We start from the raw sequence: 14,984 nt of genomic DNA on the forward strand, positions 1-14,984 counted from the left end.
ATAGCCAGGCAGAGGCATCCCTAGAGGAGTGTGAGGGGCATAGCTAGGCAGAGGCCTCGCTAGAGGAGTGTGAGGGGCATAGCCAGGCAGAGGCCTCGCTAGAGGAGTGTGAGGGGCATAGCCAGGCAGAGGCATCCCTAGAGGAGTGTGAGGGGCATAGCCAGGCAGAGGCCTCGCTAGAGGAGTGTGAGGGGCATAGCCAGGCAGAGGCCTCGCTAGAGGGGTGTGAGGGGCATAGCCAGGCAGAGGCCTTGCTAGAGGAGTGTGAGGGGCATAGCCAGGCAGAGGCATCCCTAGAGGAGTGTGAGCGGCATAGCCAGGCAGAGGCATACTTAGAGGAGTGTGAGGGGCATAGCCAGGCAGAGGCCTCGCTAGAGGGGTGTGAGGGGCATAGCCAGGCAGAGGCCTCGCTAGAGGAGTGTGAGGGGCATAGCCAGGCAGAGGCATCCCTAGAGGAGTGTGAGTGGCATAGCCAGGCAGAGGCCTCGCTAGAGGAGTGTGAGGGGCATAGCCAGGCAGAGGCATCCCTAGAGGAGTGTGAGGGGTATAGCCAGGCAGAGGCATTCCTAGAGGAGTGTGAGGGGCATAGCCAGGCAGAGGCATCCCTAGAGGAGTGTGAGGGGCATAGCCAGGCAGAGGCCTCGCTAGAGGAGTGTGAGGGACATAGCCAGGCAGAGGCATCCCTAGAGGAGTGTGAGGGGCATAGCCAGGCAGAGGCCTCGCTAGAGGAGTGTGAGGGGCATAGCCAGGCAGAGGCATTCCTAGAGGAGTGTGAGGGGCATAGCCAGGCAGAGGCATCCCTAGAGGAGTGTGAGGGGCATAGCCAGGCAGAGGCCTCGCTAGAGGAGTGTGAGGGGCATAGCCAGGCAGAGGCCTCGCTAGAGGAGTGTGAGGGGCATAGCCAGGCAGAGGCATCCCGAGAGGAGTGTGAGGGGCATAGCCAGGCAGAGGCCTCGCTAGAGGGGTGTGAGGGGCATAGCCAGGCAGAGGCCTCGCTAGAGGAGTGTGAGGGGCATAGCCAGGCAGAGGCATCCCTAGAGGAGTGTGAGGGGCATAGCCAGGCAGGGGCATCCCTAGAGGATTGTGAGGGGCATAGCCAGGCAGAGGCATCCCTAGAGGAGTGTGAGGGGCATAGCCAGGCAGAGGCATCCCGAGAGCAGTGTGAGGGGCATAGCCAGGCAGAGGCCTCACTAGAAGGGTGTGAGGGGCCTAGCCAGGCAGAGGCATCCCTAGAGGAGTGTGAGAGGCATAGCCAGGCAGAGGCATCCCTAGAGGAGTGTGAGGGGCATAGCCAGGCAGAGGCATCCCTAGAGGAGTGTGATGGGCAAAGGCAGGCAGAGGCCTCGCTGGAGGAGTGTGGGGGGCCTAGCCAGGCAGAAGGCATCCCTAGAGGAGTGTGAGGGGCATAGCCAGGCAGAGGCATCCCTAGAGGAGTGTGAGGGGCATAGCCAGGTAGAGGCATCCCGAGAGGAGTGTGAGGGGCATAGCCAGGCAGAGGCCTCGCTAGAGGGGTGTGAGGGGCCTAGCCAGGCAGAGGCCTCGCTAGAGGAGTGTGGGGGGCCTAGCCAGGCAGAGGCATCCCTAGAGGAGTGTGAGGGGCATAGCCAGGCAGAGGCCTCGCTAGAGGGGTGTGGGGGGCCTAGCCAGGCAGAAGGCATCCCTAGAGGAGTGTGAGGGGCATAGCCAGGCAGAGGCCTCACTAGAGTGGTGTGGGGGGCCTACCAGGCAGAGGCATCCCTAGAGGAGTGTGAGGGGCATAGCCAGACAGAGGCATCCCTAGAGGAGTGTGAGGGGCATAGCCAGGCAGAGGCATCCCTAGAGGAGTGTGAGTGTGAGGGGCATAGCCAGGCAGAGGCCTCGCTAGAGGAGTGTGAGGGGCATAGCCAGGCAGAGGCCTCGCTAGAGGAGTGTGAGGGGCATAGCCAGGCAGAGGCATTCCTAGAGAAGTGTGAGGGGCCTAGCCAGGCAGAGGCCTCGCTAGAGGGTTGTGAGGGGCCTAGCCAGGTAGAGGCCTCGCAAGAAGAGTGTGAGGGGCATAGCCAGGCAGAGGCCTCGCTAGAGGGGCGTGGGGGGCCTAGCCAGGCAGAAGGCATCGCTAGAGGGTTGCGGGGGCTCTATAGACCCGAGTATTTTGGTTGTAGCCCCGGATAGCTCAGGGGCTACAACCAAAGGGCTAGCTAGCCCCGAGTCCTGACAGTTCCGACATTAGCGTAGCCCCAGATCTTTTCCACACCTAGCAACACCCATGATGCCAGGACCCACATCAAGTGTTGCACTCATCGGGAGGAGGTTCACCCACAAGTATCCACCAACCAGGAGTCCTTCATCTGTGGGGAACATCCAGAGTCACACGCGGGGGTGTTGCTAGGTCTGGAAAAGATCCAGGGTTACACTAATGTCGTGACTGTCTGGACTTGGGGCTAGCCTTTTAGTTGTAGACCCTGAGCTTCTATCTGGGGCTACAACCAAAAGACCCAGGTCTATAGCTCCCCCCCAGGGCCCCTAGTGATGCCTCTGGAGACTGCCAAGCACAGAGTCACACACACCCAATGTTGCAATCACCCACTTGCATACGCAGGGAGGGGCAGTGGATGCTGGTACATAATGATGGGAACTTGGGAAGTTGCCTCTGACCTGGAAATAGTTCCCCACCCCTCCAACTGACTCTACGTCTTCTTCCTCTAGGGCAAGAATGCGTTGCCAGACACCGCTGCATCATGTGGTCTGCTATCGGAGGGGCGGGGCTCCTGACTGTCACAGCGCTGCCCCTGGTGATTGGCTGCTTGTACACCATGCCACCCAAGGCCCGCCCGTGAGTATTGATCTGCGCAGCCTGCCTTCCTGCTTTGGGGCCCCACAGTGGTATTGTGAGGTATAGGTGACCTGGAAAAAGACTGCGCCAAATCTTTGCAGGAAGAATTTTTATTGTTCAAAAATTGCCCTTCTCGAGATTCTTAGCAACTCTGCGATCGTACGCTTGTACTGTGAACAAAGGGATTTATCCATTTAATATATGGAAGCCTATTTTTCACATTGTGTGACAGGGGCACTCACAGGATTTCAAGACAAACCAATTGCCCTGATTTGAAAAAGGTCTTTGGAGGACCGAAACACGTGTCATCAGTTATAAGGGCAATTTTTGAACAATAAAAATTCTTTCTGCAAAGATTTGGCGCAGTCTTTTTCCAGGTCACCTATACCTCACACTACTTTTCAAGGGGTCTCTTACTTGGCTAAACCCTACACCTGGTGAGACGCGACTCACTGGACTTAATGTACTGATTGAATCAACTTCGTTTTTCTTCATTAATAGATGTCGCCAAGTGAGACCAAACCTTCCAAGCCAAGAGCTTTTGATTAACCCACAGTGGTATGTTGGTATGCTATAAAACCCACACACGACACACCATGGCAACCTTTACTGCAGACACTTGCCATTTCTTTATATGTCTGTGTTTATTTCTATGTTTTGATATGTGCTACATGGCCCCTTGCGGAAGCATCAGAGCTGAAGGATAATGGGGTACTGAAGAGAAAAGGGAAATTAGGGGCTCTGTAGTGCAAGGTTAGAGCAGAGGGGATCCCGGCGGTAACGCCCTGGGCAGGCTACATTGATTGAGGTCTTTTCATGTAGGGATGTCCACATTGTGATTGGCTGTCACTAGATTCCAGGAGAGGAACTGGTCTAAAGTGCCCACCTCTCGAGGAAGGGGAGCGAGTGTCTGGGGAATCTGAGGAGATGTTTCAGGGGTAATAAGTGGGGAGGGGAGTCACCCAAGCCCCATCGTATCCAAAAGAGAGGTACCCTCAGAGTCCTCCCTCAACACAAGTGAGTTGAGCGGAGTCCACGCAGCCTTGCTGAGTATCCTCTGAGGCTAACTCAGATCTACGTGTTTTGCCCTCGGCTGCATTTCCCGCAACGGAAATGTTTGCATGGGAAATGCACGAACACAAAATGTTCGTACATTTCCCATGCGAATATGCAGGGGTTTCCCCCGCAACCCCCGCTCACTATACTGTGTAGTATACTGAGCGGATATTGCAGGGGACACCCCTGCAGCTCCCGTTTTCTTTTCTTTTCTGTTCTGTTGGGAGAGCTCTGGGATGTCACTGTAGTGAGTGGGGTGTTGTGAAGGACCCCTCCACAGCCCCCCGCAGCCTTTTTTTTAAAACTCACTTTTGGTAGTTAGAGCTTTTCGTGGTGTGTGTTTTAGGTCTTTTGGTGGGGTCGGTAATTTTTATTCAGACATTTCGTCCTATTCCGCTAACTCAGCATCATTACAATGTGAAATGTATTATTTGTGACAAGGTCCTCTGCTGGAATTCAGGGGTGACTCGGGGGTGATCCTAAAACCCTCTGGGTCACTTCCACAGCACCCATTCCCTCCCAGGGGGCAGTAACATGGCTTGCAGGATAACCACTGCTCCAAGAGGAAACCCCATTCCCAGTTAGCAAGTCAGTAGAGAAAAGAAAGAAAGAGAACACTAGCACTTGGGCCAATTCAAAACCTGAACTGGAATCAGATATTTCAGTTAGCGATAACGGGGAACTCAGCCCCTAGTAGCCAGTAGAGCACCAGGGAAAGACCTCCCCATCCCAGACTACAAGGGTTTGGGAGGTTTAGATCTCCCACCGTCCCCCTGGAGTGATAACAAAATACTCTGACTAGACTGGCAATGTACACTCACTGTTACCGAGACAGGAGAATTGGGACGGAGTAGCATCAAGCCCCAGAAGGGATTTTAAAATCCTTGGGAAGATAGCCCAGGGATCCCACAATGTTTACCCCTTAGAAGCGATAAGTGCACTCCACGGCCTCTTAAAAACAAAGGGGAGCAACAGAAATGTCACTCTCTCACCATCTGCAAAGGAACTGATTCTAACCACACTAACCTGAGGGAAACAGGAACCTGCCAAAAACAGCATAAGAGCAGAGAGCCTTCCTGCAGTCGTCATCGAGTGGGAGCTGCAGAGATCTGACAAGCAGAGAGAGGCAGGGCACACTAATGAAATCCAAAATGGCCGCCTCACCTCTTATAGCCTCTATCTCATTAAGTTATAAAGCAAAACCAAATATGGTACCCACGCTTAGGACAGTCCTAATGTGTGTCAATTATTTCAACTGTGTCTCCAAAGAAACTGCAAAAGGATTGTGCTTAAGAAAGTCACATAAAAGAAACCAGAGAAAAAGTCATAGAGTACAATAATTTAATTAACTAAATCAATTTGAATCAGATCACTTTCAACACTTTCAACACAAATTACATAAAATTATTATTGAAAACAGAAGAAATTGAAGAAAAAAGGAGAACAACATTCAACAAAGTATTTACAAAATGTACAAAGATATACAAAACTCAATATGTTCTTTAAAACAAGTTAGGGTAAACAGTTTAATTGAAAAGAGCGTCTTTGTAGGAAACAGATTGTTCCTACAGAGTTGGGAATACCAAGGTGTATCTTCATCATACAATTGTTGTTGTTATCTGCCATACAATTGTTGTCGTTATCTGCCAATTGATGGATAATGACAACAATTGTATGATTGATTAATATCTTTGATTAATATATTTCTGTACCTACCAGGGTCATTTTTGATACACCTTGGTATTCCCAACTATTCCCAAGCCTTGCTGTGGTATTGCAGCTCATGCATGTGCTAATTTGAACCATTTCTATCTTTGTTTCATACCTGATGTATGCATGGCAAATTCTCTATGTAGAGGACAGAACACCAGAAAGTGTAACAGGAATTCTGTGCAAGTATTGCCACAAGTGCACTCTTGTGCTTTTCGAGCCTTCCCATCTGCTTGGCCTTCAATGTATGCCGAAGAGGTAAACCCAATCCTCCATCGAGCTAATATCACGATAACCCTGTGATCTGCTAAACCCAATCCTCCATCGAGCTAATATCACGATAACCCTGTGATCCGCTAAAACCAATCCTCCATTGAGCTAATATCACAATAACCCTGTGATCCGCTAAACCCAATCCTCCATCGAGCTAATATCACGATAACCCTGTGATCCGCTAAAACCCAATCCTCCATCGAGCTAATATCACGATAACCCTGTGATCCGCTAAAACCAATCCTCCATTGAGCTAATATCACAATAACCCTGTGATCCGCTAAACCCAATCCTCCATCGAGCTAATATCATGATAACGCTGTGATCCGTGACAATGCCGCAGTCATGCTAATAAGTGACAGCACATGTCTTCGAGTAGATTCTTCAGCCACTGCCATCCCTCTAGCTGACAATACCTCATGCATGAATCATGTTTCCACTTGACATGTTCCATCAGCTAGACTCTGCTGTGGATGGTCACACCAATTAGCCAAACCTAAACAAATGATCGCCCCGTGAAATGGCTTAACCATGGCATACTATACAATGGAAAATTAACTGTCAGGTCTACAATAATGGGCTGAGCTAATTGCGCACAGTAATCCTACCAGAATGCCCACCGTAACAATAGCAGAACCATATTCAAATAAGCCAAAAAATTATTCTATCCTGCTTCTAAATTGAGTGTTTGGGTGACAGCAATGCACTCCTCGAAGGCCTCCTGTCATCCTCCCTTGTGCCCTTGAGAAGTGTCATACACGTGCCCGCGCGCCTCATCAAGGGTCTATGCAGATACGACCACATCACACGGCCCTCATCGACCTTCACTGGCTCCCACTGCACGCACAAATAACCTCAGGTCTTGCTACATCATCTATAAGGCAGTCACCCTCAAGTCACTCAGCTACCTTGCGGAGAAACTCAGCATCTACAGTGGACAGCGCACCACTAGAAGCCAGGAAGCGTGCAGACTTTAAAGCCGCCACTGCAAAAAGGAAAGGAGCAGAAAACAAGCCTTCTCTGCCTATGCCCCAAGACAATGGAAACTTCCTGTCAGCATCAGACTTGTCCCACGCTCCTAAATTCAGAAAATAACTCAAGACCCACCTCTTCAAGGAGTATCTCCTGCTAAACACCAAGGCCATCACGTCTCCCTCGTGCAACCTAACTCGCTAGACGCCGTCCTTGTTAGCCAGAATTATATGCAGTACCCTTTGGGAACACCACACACAATTAAGACTACAAGTGACAGTACAAATTCCCCTTTGGTACAAGCCTGTACTACACAGTAAAGTGGTAGCGATGGCTGAGCAGCCAGACTTATCTCAAGAGCAAGTGAGCAGTAACAAATAGTTACACAAAGGATAGAAATTACTATGATTCAAACAAACACTAACTCAAGGTTTCCATGTAAAAGAATATACATTTATTTACTCATCAGTTATATAACATTTCACTAAAGTGAAGCAGTTTAAAAATCACACTCTTAATAAGTTCCAGACAAGTTAAGCTCACAAAATGAAGTGGGAGCAAAATGGCACTCCAGCAATTTAAAAGGGAGGGAAAGACAAAGTTAATAGAAATTGAACCACACCAACAGATAAGTACTCAGGGCAATTGAGCAAGAGGAACTACAGTGATAGAATCAGGTAGAAAAGGCTTAGGGCCAAAGTCAATAGGTCAAAAGTATTTTGCTCAAGATCACACGGTTCAGGGTAGTTCGCAGTAAAGTTTGTGCCACGGGTTCCGGACGAGGTTGGTTGGCAGAAAAGTGAGTTCAAAGAGAAGAGAACGACAAGCCCTCAGATTGGAGAAAGATTTCACACACTTTCACCACGGCTGAACGAAACGCACAACCGGATTTGCACAGTACCTTAAAACAGAGAAGCTGTAGCTGAGAACAAGTAGAAGTAGAGAGAGAGCCTTTCCTTGGTCTTTTTGAAGCTCAAGTGAACAGCCAAACGTATCTCATGGGCTAACTGTAGGAATTGGAGTCTGTTGGCAAAGGGCACTACAATTCTTTTGCGGTCCCCAGGGATAGACTGTTACACTCACGAAGCGCTGGTCCCTTTGGTCTAGAAGCCGGCTCTGCGGTTCCGTTCGGAATGGTACCACCAAGATGGTGGATCGCAGTACGAACGGTTCCGCTATTGCCGTTCCAGTCCTCTCACGTTCGCCAGAGGTACGGCGTACCGCTCACGTGACTCTTCATAGGCCATGGAGACTTCCAGCTCTTCGCGTCGCTACTGTGCTAGCGGATGCTCCGTGAGTTCGCAACTAGGCAATCTCAATCCTTCGTAAAGCCTCTACCTCTACCGTTACTAACCCCTCTTCTCTTGACCTTCCAGATCCTCTATCCAGCATTCTTGGCAGATACATATTCCCCGGATTCATCTAGCGTCTCATTCTGATACGCTGCCTCAGAGTTCTCGAGTTACTGCATTCTGGGTATTAACAAAAACTCTCGTCCAAGTCCCTTCCTTCTTCGAGTATTTTAGGATCTGATTCTACTTACCTTTACTTTCTTCTTACAGACTAGTGTTCCAGTTACCACTCTCTGTGTCCCGTATTCTCGGCTTCTCTCCTGGTATTTCTAATCCGGCTGGTTAAGAGGTCAGGGAAATCAGTCTCCTGCCTGTTTTTACCCATTTCCCTTCCTGTACTGCTACTATTCATCTCTTCGCTTCTCATCTCTCCCCTCTCCAGAAGCAGTCTTCCGATACTCAACGCCATGATCGAATAGGAGTCATCAGCCTGCGAACCACACTCAAACCACACTCCAATCTTCGGATCCTGCGCTCGACCAGGGTTTTCTTCCCCAGAGGGTTTCCCTGACTGGTGCGTACCTCTCACGCTGAGTTTCCCTACCGGTTGAGAGGTTGACGCATTGGTCGGGGAGATTCTTGAGCTCAGCATTTGCTTTCCCGTTGAACATATCAGTCTGCTCAGGTAAGACCTCCAAACCTATTCAATCGGGAGTTATTGTAACTAGCCTAAGGTTCTAGTATTGCATAACAGTTAGCGACGCCAAAAATAAAAATATAAAATAAGGCTACGGCAGACTGTGATTCAATGGAACAGCAAATGCAACAACTAATTGCCGCCATGCAATCAATGTCCCTAGAGATACAAGCTCTTAAACAGGATAATGCCCAATTACGACAACAGGTTACTCGTGCCTTCTCAGACTCTCCTCCAGTATGTTTGAATACAGGCAAGTTTGACGGAGACCCACACAAACTCAAGGAGTTTCTTGATAGCTGCACTGTGCAATTTACCTTCAAGTCCCGCTTCTTTCCAACAGACAAAGATAAGATTGGCTTTGTGATTTCTCATTTGGCCGGACCTGCTTTGGCCTGGGCTACACCTTTAGTGACCTCTAATAATGTGATCTTGGACTCTTATTCTGCTTTCACCAACAGTTTGAAAGCAATGTTTAGTAGACAAGAGATCTCGGTATCCACGCAAGAAAGACTGTTAGATCTTAGACAAGGTAACAAAGACCTACTTACCTATATCACTCTCTTCAAACAGCTTTCCTCTGAGTCAGGATGGCCAGACGATGGGTTGCTCACCTTATTCCGACGAGGACTTTCAGACGAATTAAAGGATGAGGTAGCTAAGGTTCCGCGTCCGGCAAATCTAGCGGATATGATCACACTCATCATGCAAATCGATTACCGCTTACATGAACGTTCTTTTGAAAAGAAGAAAACTAGAGGCATACGATCTCAACTCGATTATCCCCCCGTAACAAATAAAGCTATCACTTCAGACGAGCCTATGCAAATAGGAACAGTGAGAGGGCCCCTATCGATAGGTGAGAAAGAGAGAAGGAAGAGTATGGGACTATGCATGTATTGCGGAGCTTCGTCTCATAAGTTACGAGATTGTCCTTTAGTTCCCCCCCGACGCACTCCAGCCAAGGGGTCGGGAAACTTCAAAGCCCTACCGCAGGGGGAACAACGGTAGGGGCGCAAGATTCTGATTCCCCGAAGAGAATCCCTGTAAATCTGGACTCAGTAGCAACCACTCAAAACATGGTTATTATTTCTGTTACTCTTGTTTTTCACACTCAGATGGTACAGAACATACCTGCTCTGATAGATTGCGGTGCTGCAGGGAATTTCATTGATGACCAATGGGCCAATAAACATGGAATTAACTGTATACCCAAAGCGATGGTCACTCCTATTCAAGGAGTGGACGGACATCCACTAAGTTCTGGTCCTATCCGAGAACAGACAGAACCTGTTGTCTGTCAAATTGCCTCTCATAAAGAGACCTTATCTTTCGATTTAATCAAGGCAGCCCATTTCCCCATTATATTGGGTCTCCCCTGGTTAAGGAGACATAACCCCTTTATAAATTGGACAGCAGGTACTCTTTTCCTCGGCTCGGAATACTGTGTCAGCCATTGTTTAGCCAAGGAATCAGTTGGCATCCACATCCCGACTGAAAACTCGATCCCTTCACCAGTATCCTCAATAAACAACTTGGAGATTGTTCCGGAATGCTATTCTAAGTATCAGTCTGTCTTTTCCAATCCCCAGTTCCCTACTCTACCGCCTCATAGAAGAGATGACTGTCACATTGAACTTCTTCCGGACAAACCTATCCCGTTTGGGAGGATGTATGTCCTTTCCCAACAAGAAAAGGTAGTCCTCAAAGAATATCTCCAAACCAATTTAAGGAACGGGCTCATTACTGAGTCGGTTTCCCCGGCCGGAGCCTCTCTCTTCTTCATTCCAAAGAAGGAGACTAATGAACTTCGACCTTGTATTGACTACAGGGGTCTTAACAAAATCACAGTGGCAGATAAATATCCTATGCCTTTAATCCCTGACATCTTGGAGGCAGTCCGAGGAGCTTCCTTTTATACTAAACTGGACCTTCGCGGAGCATACCATCTCATCCGGATTGCCCCTGGAGACGAATGGAAGACAGCATTTCGAACCCCATTTGGGCATTTTGAGTATCACGTCATGCCTTTTGGATTGGTGAACGCACCTGCTGTGTTCCAGCGTTTCATGGACCATCTGTTCGCAGATATTCTATTCCATTTTGTAATCATCTACTTAGACGACATCTTAGTATACTCCTACTCTCAAGAAGAACACCTGATACATGTAGAAACTGTACTCAAACGACTGCAGTCAAATCAGCTGTACTGTAAAGCATCTAAATGTGAATTTCACCAAAGACAGGTAACCTATCTCGGGTTTGTGATGTCAGCCCAAGGCATTTCCATGGATCCAAAAAAGATCTCCGCTGTGGTTGATTGGCCCATACCTTCTAACGTTAAGGAGATCCAACGGTTTTTAGGTTTTGCTAATTTCTATAGGAAATTCATCCCTAACTTTTCGGATATTATTCTGCCCCTGACTCGACTGTTAAAGAAGGGAATTCCGTTTGTTTGGGATAAATCCACCGATTCTGCATTTCAAACACTTAAATCCTTGTTCACTTCTGCATCCTGTTTGATTACCCCCGACCAGAATAAACAGTTTTTTGTGGAAACTGATGCATCTCATCATGCTCTGGGCGCGGTCTTACTCCAACAAACCGACCAAAGAGATGAAAGACCAGTTGCATATCTTTCTAAAACCTTCAATGCTTCGGAACAGAACTACTCTGTGCTCGAAAAAGAATTGTTGGCTATAAAAAGGGCGTTTGAAGAGTGGAGACACTTGTTACTAGGTTCACCCTTTCCTGTAGTGGTACGAACAGATCATCAAAATCTCAGGGTCCTACAGAATGCACATACAACCAACAGCCGACAAGCACGTTGGGCGTATTTCTTCCTTCCATTCCGGATCGAATTCACTATTCTTCCAGGAAAACAAAACCAGAGGGCGGATGCTCTCTCTCGTAAGGACGTTCCTGTCTCCCAATTCAGCTCTGAACAATTGTTCCCCAAAGCAAGATTCATCGCTGTCATCACCGACTTCTTAAGCGAATTGAGGACTGCATCGGTTTCTAACCTTGACGCCTGCAAGAAGACAGCCAGTACTTACCATCTTTCCCAGGACGATTCCTTTTTCTTTCACAAATCGCAAGTCTTCATCCCTACTTCAGAGTTGCAGCATGAAGTATTACGAATGTGTCACGACTCTCGGGCCGCTGGGCATCGAGGCGTTCAAGGCACTTTGAACCTAGTGCTAAGATATTTTTGGTGGCCGGAAGTCCGCAAGGATGTACAGGACTATGTAGCAGCCTGCATCGTTTGTTCCCAATCCAAGAATCCCAGAACTCCACCTTTGGGGCTGCTCACCCGGATGCCGATTCCAGAGAAACCTTGGCAAGTGATCTCTACCGACTTTATAGTAGATCTTCCTCCCTCACGCAACAAGACCGCCATAATGGTCACCATTGATTATCTTACGAAATTGGCACATTTTACTCCCATGAACAAGCTGCCTGGGGCTGGGGAAATGTCTAAGATTTTCCTTTCTGAAATTTTCTCCAGACATGGCCTACCGGACACAGTGGTCTCCGATAGGGGCCCTCAATACACCTCCAAGTTTTGGGAAAAGGTTTGCCAAGTCTTAGAAATCAAGCGGGCTCTCAGCTCGGGATATCACCCACAGACGAACGGACAGACGGAACGCCTTAACCAAACCTTGGAGGCCTATCTACGGTGTTTCACATCAGCCGCCCAAGACAATTGGTTGGACTTGTTGCCTTTAGCCGAATTTGCATATAACAATGCCCTTCATTCGGCCCTTCATACTAGCCCTTTCCATTGTACTTATGGATTCCATCCTTCCTTTGTTCCTTCTGTCCCTTTATCCCCTTCTAGTTGTCCAGGAGTGGATGGCCTTATTTCCGAAATACAAGAAGGACATAAATCGGCTAGAGTCTCATTACGAATGGCTCAAGATAGGGCCAAGCGGACTGCTGATAAACATCGCCAAGACGTCCCACCTTTGAGCCCGGGAGATACTGTTTGGTTGGCTTCTCGCTTTCTTCCCCGGCATCTGGTCCCTTCCAAGTTATCCCCTAGGTTCTTCGGTCCATTCAGGATCTTATCGATGGTGGGTTCTGCGGCAGTCAAGCTCGATTTGCCCTCGTCATGGTCCCGGATTCATCCTGTTTTTCACCTCTCCCAGATTCGGTTGACAGTACCGGATCGATTTCACCGGTCGGATTGTACCCCTCCTCCTCCTATCTCTACCGATACTGGTCCAGAATATGAAGTCGCCAGTATCTGTGATTCCCGTTATCGGAGGGGGAGGCTACAGTTCTTGGTGGACTGGAAGGGGTACTCCCCTGCAGAAAGAACGTGGGAGCCGGCCTCTGGAGTTCATGCTCCACGTCTGGTCCGACGATTCTTTAGGTTGCATCCAGGGAAACCAGGGTCGCCCCCCAGGAGAAGGGGGCATACTGTTACACTCACGAAGCGCTGGTCCCTTTGGTCTAGAAGCCGGCTCTGCGGTTCCGTTCGGAATGGTACCACCAAGATGGTGGATCGCAGTACGAACGGTTCCGCTATTGCCGTTCCAGTCCTCTCACGTTCGCCAGAGGTACGGCGTACCGCTCACGTGACTCTTCATAGGCCATGGAGACTTCCAGCTCTTCGCGTCGCTACTGTGCTAGCGGATGCTCCGTGAGTTCGCAACTAGGCAATCTCAATCCTTCGTAAAGCCTCTACCTCTACCGTTACTAACCCCTCTTCTCTTGACCTTCCAGATCCTCTATCCAGCATTCTTGGCAGATACATATTCCCCGGATTCATCTAGCGTCTCATTCTGATACGCTGCCTCAGAGTTCTCGAGTTACTGCATTCTGGGTATTAACAAAAACTCTCGTCCAAGTCCCTTCCTTCTTCGAGTATTTTAGGATCTGATTCTACTTACCTTTACTTTCTTCTTACAGACTAGTGTTCCAGTTACCACTCTCTGTGTCCCGTATTCTCGGCTTCTCTCCTGGTATTTCTAATCCGGCTGGTTAAGAGGTCAGGGAAATCAGTCTCCTGCCTGTTTTTACCCATTTCCCTTCCTGTACTGCTACTATTCATCTCTTCGCTTCTCATCTCTCCCCTCTCCAGAAGCAGTCTTCCGATACTCAACGCCATGATCGAATAGGAGTCATCAGCCTGCGAACCACACTCAAACCACACTCCAATCTTCGGATCCTGCGCTCGACCAGGGTTTTCTTCCCCAGAGGGTTTCCCTGACTGGTGCGTACCTCTCACGCTGAGTTTCCCTACCGGTTGAGAGGTTGACGCATTGGTCGGGGAGATTCTTGAGCTCAGCATTTGCTTTCCCGTTGAACATATCAGTCTGCTCAGGTAAGACCTCCAAACCTATTCAATCGGGAGTTATTGTAACTAGCCTAAGGTTCTAGTATTGCATAACATAGACTCAGTTGGTTCACTGTAGAAGAGGCCATCTTCCCAGCTTAACCTGTGCTTTCCAACTTCTTGCCCATCAAGTTGGTTAGCAGCCTGTTGTCGAAGACCTTCAAGAGTAGGACACTCTCTTTGTCCTCTGCTGAAGTCTGCGCTGTTGGGTCCACCTTCTGCCAGTAAAGACTGCAGCTCAGGATGGTCAACAGGGTCAAGATCACCAAAGAAAACAGTGTCTTTTTGTAGATCTGATTCTTCAGATAATGGCTCAACCACACAAGGTTGCACCTCACACTCTGCCTCAGCAGGTGGAGGAGTCACACGTGTGACTATGGACAGTCTTGGGGATGTCCTTGTTGGTAGCACAGGGGTGCTGTCTGATTTCTTCCTGGAGGTCTTGGGTTTCCCCTTTGCCTCTGTTTTCCTAGAAATAGCAGTGAGCAACTCCTGTGGAGTGGGAGTGATAGTTTCCTCGATCAACTCCTCTGGAGAGCCTCTCAAGGTTCTCCCCCCTGCAGAGCTAGTGAGCTCCTGTTTCCTTTTACTGGGAGGCCTGGGGGTGCTTGACACAACTCCAAGCATTTTCAGGTCGTTATCCAACAGGACTCTCCCAGGCACTTCACTCTGCACACTATCAGGTATTTTGACAGTCATATCATTACACTGGATGGGAGCTGGTGACTGGGGAAGCATTTGCACAGGGCCACCAGCTAACTTGGTGAGGCGTTTGGGTGCCTTAGCAACATCCTCCGCCTTGAAAAAGGATTCATCCACCACAGTTAT

At 49.0% G+C, this 14,984-nt stretch overlaps 1 protein-coding gene across 5 annotated transcripts in view; it reads left to right on the forward strand.

Annotated features, from left to right (window-relative positions):
• Positions 1–14,984, forward strand: part of LOC138525644 (Fc receptor-like protein 5) — an 800,717-nt gene that overhangs the window by 767,518 nt on the left and 18,215 nt on the right. For all 5 annotated transcript variants that reach the window (XM_069635697.1, XM_069635696.1, XM_069635699.1 and 2 more), the window contains one exon: positions 2,686–2,812. In XM_069635697.1, the coding sequence (XP_069491798.1) occupies positions 2,686–2,751 (66 nt within the window). In that variant the 3' untranslated portion in view covers positions 2,752–2,812. The remainder of the gene's footprint in view (positions 1–2,685; positions 2,813–14,984) is intronic.

This window comes from Ambystoma mexicanum, chromosome 7p, assembly GCF_040938575.1.
Source record: "Ambystoma mexicanum isolate Mex_15411 chromosome 7p, UKY_AmexF1_1, whole genome shotgun sequence".
Classification (NCBI taxonomy): domain Eukaryota; kingdom Metazoa; phylum Chordata; class Amphibia; order Caudata; family Ambystomatidae; genus Ambystoma; species Ambystoma mexicanum.